The sequence below is a fragment of the Pristiophorus japonicus genome, chromosome 1, assembly GCF_044704955.1.
Source record: "Pristiophorus japonicus isolate sPriJap1 chromosome 1, sPriJap1.hap1, whole genome shotgun sequence".
Lineage (NCBI taxonomy): Eukaryota > Metazoa > Chordata > Chondrichthyes > Pristiophoridae > Pristiophorus > Pristiophorus japonicus.
Window position 1 is genome coordinate 68,699,933 of NC_091977.1, and position 10,911 is coordinate 68,710,843.

The 10,911-nt window shown below is 49.1% G+C and overlaps 1 protein-coding gene across 5 annotated transcripts; it reads left to right on the forward strand.

Annotated features, from left to right (window-relative positions):
- Window positions 1–1,886: 1,886 nt before the first annotated feature.
- On the forward strand, window positions 1,887–10,608 carry LOC139281315 (sialidase-2-like). Of its 5 annotated transcripts, none has more exons than XM_070901565.1 (3): window positions 1,887–1,968; window positions 5,842–6,095; window positions 9,087–10,608. In XM_070901565.1, exons 2-3 carry the CDS (start codon window positions 5,892–5,894, stop codon window positions 10,110–10,112), a joined length of 1,230 nt encoding a protein of 409 aa, XP_070757666.1. In that variant the 5' UTR covers window positions 1,887–1,968; window positions 5,842–5,891; the 3' UTR covers window positions 10,113–10,608. The 5 variants fall into 5 exon arrangements, with proteins under 5 accessions (XP_070757666.1, XP_070757725.1, XP_070757599.1 ...); XM_070901624.1 differs by having other exon boundaries at window positions 1,899–2,006; XM_070901498.1 differs by having other exon boundaries at window positions 1,920–1,968; window positions 5,892–6,095.
- The last annotated feature ends 303 nt before the right edge of the window (window positions 10,609–10,911 follow it).

Here is a 10,911-nt window from a genome sequence, read left to right on the forward strand (position 1 = left end):
TACTCTGACTAGCACGTCTTGAGATTACTACCTTTGAGGCCCTACTTTTTAATTTAACTCCTAGCTCCCTAAATTCAGCTTGTAGGACCTAATCCCATTTTTTAATCTATATTTTTGGTACCTATATGCACCACGACAACTGGCTGTTCACCCTCCCCCTCCAGAATGCCCTGCAGCGACTCCGAGACATCCTTGACTCAACATATCATCCTGGAGTCTCGATTGCGGCCGCAGAAACACCTATCTATTCCCCTTACAATAGAATCCCCTATCACTATAGCTCTCCCACTCTTTTTCCTGCCCTCCTATGCAGCAGAGCCACCAATGGTGCCCTGAATTTGGCTGTTGCTGCCTTCCCCTGATGAGCCATCTCCCCCAAAAGTATCCAAAGTGTTGACTCTGCCCAATCCTTTTATTATTTTCTAAGTGCCCTGTTACCACGTCCTTAATAATAGATTCTAGCATTTTCCCGACTACTGATATCAGACTAACTGGTCTGTAGTTCCCCATTTTCTCTCTCCCTCCTTTCTTAAAAAGCGGGGTTGCATTAGCTACCTTCCAATCTACGGGAACCATTCTGGAATCAATGGAATTTTGGAAGATTCCATATAGCCACCTCTTTCAAAATCCTAGGATGTAGACCATCAGGTCCAGGGGATTTATCGACTTTCAGTCCCATTAATTTCTCCATTACTATTTTTTTACGAATACTAATTTCTTTCAGTTCCTCATTCTCGGTAGACCCTTGATTCTCCACTATTTCCGGGAGGTTTTTTGTGTCTTCTTCCGTGAAGACAGACACAAAGTATTTGTTTAATTTCTCTGCCATTTCCTTATTCCCCATTATAATTTCTCCTGTCTCAGCCTGTAAGGGATCCACATTTATTTTCGCTAATCTTTTCCTTTTTTACATACCTATAGAAGCTTTTATCATCTGTTTTTATGTTTCTTGCTAGTTTACTCTCGTATTCTATTTTCCCTTTATCAATTTCTTGGTTCTCCTTTGTTGAATTCTAAAATCCTCCCAATCCTCAGGCTTACTGATCTTTTTGGTAACATTATAAGCCTCTTCCTTTGATCGAGTACTATCTTTAACTTCTCTTGTTAGCCACGGTTGGACCACTTTTCCTGTGGGGTTTTTGTGCCTTAAAAGAATGTATATTTGTTGTAAATTATGTATTAATTCTTTAAATGCTAGCCATTGTTTGCCTACCATCATACCTTTTAATGTAATTTCCCAAACTACCTTAGCAAACTCACCCCTCATACCTACATAGTTTACTTTGTTTAGATTTACGACCCTAGTTTCCGATTTAACTAAATCACTTTCAAGCTCAATATAAAATTCTCTTATATTACGGTCACTCTTTCCTAAAGGCCCCTTTACTACAAGGTTATTAATTAACCCTTTCCCATTGCATAATACTAGATCTAAACTAGCCTGTTCCCTAGTTGGTTCCTCAACATACTGATCTAGAAAATCATCTTACATAGAAAATAGGTGCAGGAGTAGGCCATTCGGCCCTTCGAGTCTGCACCACCATTCAATAAGATCATGGCTGATCATTCACCTCAGTACCCCTTTCCTGCTTTCTCTCCATACCTCTTGATTCCTGGATCACGAGCCCAGCGGGGGGCAGAGGTCAAGCCCAGCGAGTGGTGGCGCAGCATTTTAACAGCGGCAGGGCTGTGGCCCAGCATTTAAAGTATAACCACTATGCTACCGTATCCCTGGGATTTATTTATCCCATCCCTTCATAATTTTAATCACCTCAATAAAATCACCTCCCTTGCTAGTTTGCCACAAAAAGTATTACCCCTTTAAGAGAGTATGAGGGGGCAGAGGTGGGAGAGGCATCGCGCCCGTTGCGTCATAGGGGGCGGGGCGGGGCGGGGCGCGCGAGTGAGTGCGCCGTGTGACTGCGGAGAGTTCTAGAAATGTGGGAAGAGTCGAAAGCAGGGCCTGAGGTAGGTTGGCGGCGACCGGGTCTAACGCCGTGGCTGAGGTGAGTCGTCGGCGCCGAATGCTGTGCCAGATGCGGGTTGGCGGCGAGACCGATGCGGTTTCCATGAGGGAGTCGGGAGACATACTCCGTGGCTTGGAGCTCCGGAAACAGGTGGACTGCAGCCGTGAAACCCCACAATCCGATTCGGCAACTGTCGCTTGTCAGGGCCTGTATGAATGATTGAAAGGGCTTTGAACCAATCAAGTACAGATGCTCATAATAGGACGGCAGTGTCCCCCGCCCCCAAAATCGCCACTGTCTCTCAGTCTTTAGGAGCATCACAACACTCCCCCTCCTCAGACCACCTTCATAACACCCCATCCACTGACCCCGCCCCCCTCATCATTATCATCATAGGCAGTCCGTTGAAGCAAGGAGGACTTGCTTCCCCGCCAAAAAGGGATGAGTTCACAGGTGTTTCAATGAAGGACCTAATATTCCAGATCCCGAACTACATCCTGAAAGGTGGAAGATGCCTGAGCTTGGATTTTTTTAACGTGTGGTGGCCGTTGCACACCAGCCACCCCACGGACTTGACACAGCTAGGTCTTGGTCCAGTGGCAAGGATTACCCAAGACTAACTGGAGACCAGCTCTGCTGCACAGACCGAGCATGCACACATTTTGCAGTGTGGGCTGGTCCATGCTGCCCCTGGAACCTTGCCTCTTCTGGGCCCCAGACTCACGCCCCTCCTGGGCCCTCTACGGACTTATCGCTCCTTCGCCCCCTCCTGCTGTGTCTGCCCACACTGCAGTCAGCAACCTGGCTTTGTAGCTGTTGCCCTCCTGCAGCAGCACACACTGCTCCCTGCAATGGGAGCTGCAAACAGAACTGAAACAGTTGAAAAATTTACTCACCAATGCCCAGTCTGAAAATGACCATCTAGCTTCAATCACACTGCAGCTAAAAGAAGTAACAAAAAAGAACTGAGCTGTTGAGAAATCAATTTTTTATTTGCTCGATTGAATAATTTTCTGTGCAATTTTATTTGTCCTATTTTCATTTTGAGCATGCTGCTCCCTCCAATGGCCGCGGACTGCTGATGGTCTTGCAGACTGGGACCGCGCCAATTTCTGGGCCGGGCCACCGCACGCTGCTCCCTCCAATGGCCCTGGCCTGCTGACAATCCCCATCATACCCACTCCATCTCTATACCTCCATCCCCACCACAGAGCTCCACAACATCCCCATCCTCAGACTCCCCCATCCTTAGAGTCCCATCACAACATCTCCATCCACACCACCCCCTACCACAACACCACCCCCCTCCACCACAACACCACACCCCCCCACCACACCACAACACCACACCCCCCCACCACACCACAACACAACACCACCACAACACCACAACACCACACCCCCCCCCACAACACCACACCCCCCCCCACAACACCACACCCCCCCCCACAACACCACACCCCCCCACCACAACACCACACCCCCCCACCACAACACCACACCCCCCCCACAACACCACCCCCCCCCCCACAACACCACCCCCCCCCCACCACAACACCACCCCCCCCCACCACAACACCACACCCCCCCCACCACAACACCACACCCCCCCCACCACAACACCACACCCCCCCCACCACAACACCACACCCCCCCCCCACACCACAACACCACACCCCCCCCACCACAACACCACACCCCCCCCACCACAACACCACACCCCCCCCACCACAACATCCCCCCACCATAACACCACACCCCCCCCCACCACAACATCCCCCCACCATAACACCCCCCCCCCCACCACAACACACACCCCCACCACCACAACACCCCCCCACCCCACCACAACAGTCCCCCACCACAACAGCCCCACCCCACCACAACAGTCCCCCACCACAACAGCGCCTCCCCACGACAACACCCCCCCCCAACAACCAACGCAACACCCCCCCCCCCACCACAACACCCACCACAACACCCCCCCCCCGACCCACCACAACACCCCCCCCACCACAACAACGCCCCCCACCACCACAACACCCCCCCACCCCACCACAACAGTCCCCTACCACAACAGCCCCACCCCACCACAACAGCGCCTCCCCACGACAACACCCCCCCCCCAACAACCAACGCAACACCCCCCCCACCACAACACCCCCCCCACACCCCCCCCCCAACCACCACATCCCCCCCCACCACCACCACAACACCCCCCACAACACCCCCCACACCACCCCCACCATAACACCATCCCCCACCATAACACCATCCCCCACCACAACACCATCCCCCACAACACCCCCCACCATCACAACACCCCCGACCACAATACCACCCGCCCACCACACCCCCCCCCACCACAACACCACCCCCCCCCCACCACAACACCACCCCCCCCCACCACAACACCACCCCCCCCCACCACAACACCACCCCCCCCCACCACAACACCACCCCCCCCCACCACAACACCACCCCCCCCCACCACAACACCACCCCCCCCCACCACAACACCACCACCACAACAACCCCCCGCCCCACCACCACCACCACAACAACCCCCCGCCACCACCACCACCACAACAACCCCCCGCCACCACCACCACAACACCACCACAACAACCCCCCGCCACCACCACCACAATAACCCCCCGCCACCACCACCACAACACCCCCCCCACCACCACCACAACACCCCCACCACAACACCCCCCCCACCACCACCACAACACCCCCCCCCACCACCACCACAACAACCCCCCCCCCACCACAACACCCCCCTCCACCAACACCCCAACACCCACCCACCACAACACCACAACACCTCCCCTCCCCAACAACCCCCCCTCCACCACAACACCCCCCCCACCACAAACCCCCCCCCACAACAAACCCCCCCCACCACAACAGCCCACCCCCACAACAGCCCACCCCCACCACAACCGCCCACCCCCACCACAACCGCCCACCCCCACCACAACCCCCCCCCCAACACAACCCCCCCCCAACACAACCCCCCCCCACCACAACCCCCCCCCAACACAACCCCCCCCCAACACAACCCCCCCCCAACACAACCCTCCCCCAACACAACCCCCCCCCCAACACAACACCCCCCCCCCCCACAACCCCCCCCCACCACAACCCCCCCCCCCACCACAACACCCCCCCCCAACACAACAGCCCCCCCCCAACACAACACCCCCCCACCACAACACCCCCCCCACCCCCACCACAAACCCCCCCCCCCCACCCGCAGAGCCTCCTCACAACATCCCCATCACAGAGCCCCCTCACAACATCCCCATCTACAAAGCTCCATCACAAGCCCCCATGCACAGAACCGCATCACAACCTCACCCGATCCTTAGAGCCGCCCACACCGACCACAGAGTCCCACACCGACCACAGTGTCCTCCATCCCGCCCCCATCCTGCACTACACTTCCAGTTCACCTGCCTATTCCCTTGTATGCTCATATATGCTCCCCATGAGTGCTCATACACCCCAGCCCCCACCAAGTGTAGTAGAGTCCAGGCCGAGCTCTCAGATGTCTGTGCTCCCAGACATCCCCTCATGCTTCTGTACCCTACTGTGGTGTCTCCAAATCCAATATTCCGTTTCCCCTCCCCACTCAGTAGTGATCCTAGACCCCAGTCATTCCCCGCACAGTTTCAAATCCATATGATTTGGCAACTGATAAATGGAACTCATACTGTACTTGGCACCAGCAGTGAGACACAATCTCAGACCAGTATTCAGGATAAATGGTGCATCACTGTGCAGCAGTACTGTGACTCTTGGTGTGCACAGTTTATCAGTGAGTTTCAAACTGTTATTCTGAACGTCTGTTTTTCTCCTTTTGCAGAGAAGTTGATGCCTTTTTTATAACTACGCTGTGTCCCATTTCTTTGTAAGATGGCTTCCTCAAATTCTTTCAACACAACTGTCCTATTCAAACAGGAGAAAGGTTTTGGGTATCGAATTCCTGCACTGCTCCATATCCCAAACACAGATACACTTTTGGCATTTGCTGAGAAGAGATTAGGCTCCAGGGATGAAGATGCTGATGTGTTCATGCTGCGCAGGGGCACGTATAAAAAGGATTTGAGGAATTTTGAGGTAAACTTGAAGTAACATATACAAGAAGCAGAACCCTAAACATTTAGGTCTAGAAATTCGTCTCGTGCGATGGCACAAAACGGGCGTAATCGGATCGTCTGCCAGTGCAACTGAATATCAGGCGCTGCGTACAACGGCCGGCCGCCCCAGACAAATTTCTAGGCTACAACATTTATGTAGTTAGTAAGAAATTAGTTAACACTTGCACTTTTTTGATTGAGCTTTATTAAAACTATAATAGGCATTCCAACAGCTTCTATCCTGGATTCCTCATCCGATGACTGGGGTGCAATCCCAGTTTTCAATTGGGATTTGCCTTTAGGTTTTAACTAGAGATTACGTTTTACAGTTGTAAGAGAAAAATTTGGCATTAGGGGTACCAGCGGGACAAGGGTTAAAGTGCTGGTTCCTGCACTGACCCATAAGGAGGTAAAAGGCCTCTCTTTGGCCTTGTACATTCCAGTACCAAGGCTCCAGAAGTTATTAATTCAATAATATTCCAACAGGATATGATGTGAGAACCTAAACAGACATTGATAAGACCTTACGAAGAGGCTCGAGGCAGACTCACGGGCATCAAGGAGAATCAACAAATTCTGACCTAATGAAGTCATTCTAGTCACGGCCTAAGGTGGTCTCGAGGGTCTTGGCCTGTCAATCCAAAGTAGCACTAATAAGGTAGTCCAATTAGAGAAGTAGCACTGATAAGGCAGTCCAATTAGAGATCTAGGGAGGTCTTACCCGGGAATGGAGGGGTTTTTGAAATGTATAAAAGTTGTATGATTGTGCTGTTCGGGGAGCATCTCCACTCACGGGCGGCTGTGATGAGAGGTGTTCCCGGACGTTCGTAATTAAAGATCGTTGTACCTTGCCACCCATCTCTGTCTGCTAACTTCGAGAACTGCTACGCGGGTTGGGATGAGCTCAGGGAGCCTGCTCGTGGGAGGAGAAGCCTTCCCATTCGGGCTGTATTGGGACTATCCTTGCTACTCGCTGCTGCTTCTCTAATTGGACTTCTCTAATTTCCCTTACACAGTCACAGGTTAGTTGGGGAAGAAGGGAAGGGAGATTTCCTTTCTGCATTGCAGACTGGGTCAAAACATGAAAGAAACCCATTAACACGGAGTGAAAATGCCATTTGTACACAATCCTGATCTATATAGGATGTGATTTTAATGAATGAATGATATTATGTCTCAGCTATTTGTTGTCATCTTACACTGTCAACTTAACTTTCCTTTCAGTAAAAACCTCCTTGATTTTTATGGCTTGGGTATCTCCTATTATAGGACCAGCTTTCTGTGGGTATCTCATTCAGGACCCTGCATGATAAAATATTCATCTCTTCAGTGTAACACATATGAATGCTCTTCCTTGGTTGCTATACTATATCAAATACTCCTGTGTTGCTGTTAAAATGTCCAGGTCTATGATTTAGAGCATGTAGAACTATACACATTCTCTCTAGCAATGTAGCGAGCCATCACCGACACTGTCAATACATGAGTATTGGAAGTTGAGGAAGAGTGCTTGAGTGTTAATATATTAATCAGGTGCAATTATTGTATTTATGCTATTTTTCTTGTAAACAATTCCATCATCTTTAGCCTGACATCCCTGCTGGTGGGGACAGATGGTTGCCCTAATATCCCAAACTGCTGAGAATGCCCCTTTTAGTATTTGCTATTTTAATAATTATGAAGAATCAATCTCAGTCAAGAAAGAAAATGCATATTATACAGCAATATTCTGACTGATGTGTGAGCATACTCAGGCATATGACAGTGTGACGGGGCTCAGCTATTCTCATGCTGAACATCCTCAGGTGGATAACATCATGTGACTGATATTGGTAAACTAGACAGTTCTTTGTATTGTAAAAACTTACTGGAGTTCAGGAACTTCTCAACACTTGGTTTGTACCATTGATTTAATGCACTAGAAATAGAGAAAAAAAGTGGGTAAATAGCAAAAGGGATACTTAATGCAGAGGTCAGTATTTTTTTTATTCATTCACGGGACGTGAGCGTTGCTGGCAAGGCCAGCATTTATCCCTGATTGCCCTTGAGAAGGTGTAAGCCGCCACCTCGAACCGCTGCAGCCCATGTCGTGAAGGTACTCCCACAGTGGTTAGATAGGGAGTTCCAGGATTTTGACCCGGCGACAATGAAGGAACGGGGATATATTTCCAAATCAGGATGGTGTGTGAATTGGAGGGGAACGTGGTGGTGTTCCCAAGTGCTTGCTGCACTTATCCTAGGTGGTAGAGGTCACGAGTTTGGGAGATGCTGTCGAAGAACAGCTTAGAAGAGGTTGAAGGAGATCTGGCAGTGATGAACCATGTGCCGTCTTGTGGACCAGCAATCAGCAAAACACACAGAATTCTGTGCTATGTTGTAAGATCAGTAGAGTATAAGGGTATTTGGACGTACTTTGAGACATTTTCAGTTCTTTTCACTGAGGCACTAAGGAAACACCAAAATGGTGCAAGGAAGGGTTGAGGCTGATTTGCAGTGTCTGAGGACTGAATTATGAGGACAGGTTAGAAAAAACAATACTCCAGCTTTAAAAGGAGGGAAATGAGAAGGGACCATGCAACGTTATATAATTGGATTGGAGAAGGCCAATGCTGAGCACTATTTCAGGTTAAACCATGACCGCAGAATAAGGGTCATGGCTATAAAGTGGTAAAAGGCAAATTCAGTTCTGAAGTCAGAGATCACCTCTTCAGCAGAAGGGTGATTAACGCCTGCAGTGGATTCTGAGGAGTTGCGGCAAAAATTCTGCAATCAGTCAAGGATCAATTGATCCTGTAATGGAGGACCATAGGTTTCTATGGAAAGATGAATTAGATGGGCCAAGTGGCATCCCCCATCTATACTTTACTTCATGTATTGAAAGTGGAAAGATCACAATTTGTTCTCAGAATTTCAAAGCTGTTGTGAAATTAATTCAGTTCCTCCTGATTATCTCTTGGTTTCATTTTTTCAGTGGGAGGGTGTAACAAGTATCCAGTCTGCACGACTAAACAATCACCGATCCATGAATCCTTGCCCTGTCTATGACAAAGATACTGGCACTGTCTTCCTCTTCTTCATTGTCGTCTTTGGAAATACACCTGAGCTACACCAAATCAGAACTGGGAAAAACGTCACACGACTTTGCTTTGTCACCAGCAAGGACAAAGGGCAGAATTGGAGCAATCCTACCGATCTGACAGATTGTACCATAGGTCAGTGCATTAACAAGTGGGCAACATTTGCTGTGGGGCCAGGCCATGGCATTCAGCTCCGGTCTGGAAGTCTTATTATCCCTGCCCATGCTTACGAGAAACAGTCAGATGGCCGAGTCATATCACGGGTTTTCACTTTCTTCAGTGATGATCATGGAGAGAGCTGGAATTTTGGGGACTTTGTTTCCAGCGAGGAGTGTGGGGAATGTCAGATGGTGTCGTTGGATCAAGCCGACGGATCCTGTGTTCTGTACTGCAACGCTCGGAGCATTAAGCATGGTGAGAAACAATATCGGGTGCAGGCTTTCAGCACGGATGGTGGGCATACCTTTACAGAAGGGCATCTGGTGAAAAAGCTAGTTGAACCCCCAAATGGTTGCCATGGCAGTATTACCCACTTTCCAGCATCAAAAATTTCACATGTCAGTATCTACCCTGTAATTGAAGAGTATCACTGTCAGCAGGAGAAAGATGCCTCAAAATCAGCAGAAGATTTTGAGATTATACTGTTCTCACACACTACAAACTTTAAATCACGCAGAGATTTAGGAATTTATCTTAGTACTTGTCCAGGTAATCCTCATACCTGGACAAAGCCTTGGATCATTTATTCTGGTCCTAGTGCCTACTCCGAACTGGCTTTTGTTGAATTTCCTGGGAAAGAAATTCCTATTGTTACTTGTTTGTTTGAATGTGGCTCCAAATATGAGTGTGAACAAATCTCATTCAGTGTATTCCAAGTTGATGAGGTTATTAAGAACATTCTAAAGAAGACGACAGATTAAATCTAAGAAAATGTGATTTTTTAGTGTAATAAAGGAAATCCACATGCAGACAAAATCATGGTTTGACGACACATTTTTCCGCTTCACAGCTTGTATATTGATCATCCGCAAAAGCTTATGTTGCATGATAGCTATAACAATGCAATTTTCGTGTGGTTGTTAACTTTGAATAGAAAATATCTACCTTTATTGAGTTTGTTTGCAGATATAGTTGGTGAGGCAACAATGTTATCAAATGCCAGTCAATCGCTGCACACTTTTCAAACCTGATAAGTCACTTCACAATGTTTACTGTTACAATTTGAACTTTCTTCCTGTTATGTATGTAAACATTGTAACTGTGTAAGACTTGCCACCAGAGGGCGTAACTGTTGGAGGCCCAAGGGTCACCTGCACACCTCGTGCAAGGGAGTATAAAAGGTTGTCTGCCATGCTGCTTAGGCACTCTGGAGTTGTATTAAAGAGACTAAGGTCACATCAGTTTTAGCTCACAGTACTTGGTCTTGTGGAGTTCTTCCATACTTAACAATTGGCGATGAGTAACAGATTACGAACTTCACGCAGTCATGGCTGCCGTTGGTATTTTAGAGAGATTTGTAGGTGGTGATGATTGGGCGTCTCGACCAGTACTTCATGGCCAACGAGCTGGAAGGGGACGATATAGCGATCAAATGCAGGGCGATTCTCTTCACCGTGTGTGGGCCCGCAATATACGGCCTCATCAAGAATCTGCTAGCACCGGAGAAACCAGCGGAGAAGACATATACAGAGTTGTGTACACTGGTTTGGGAACACCTCA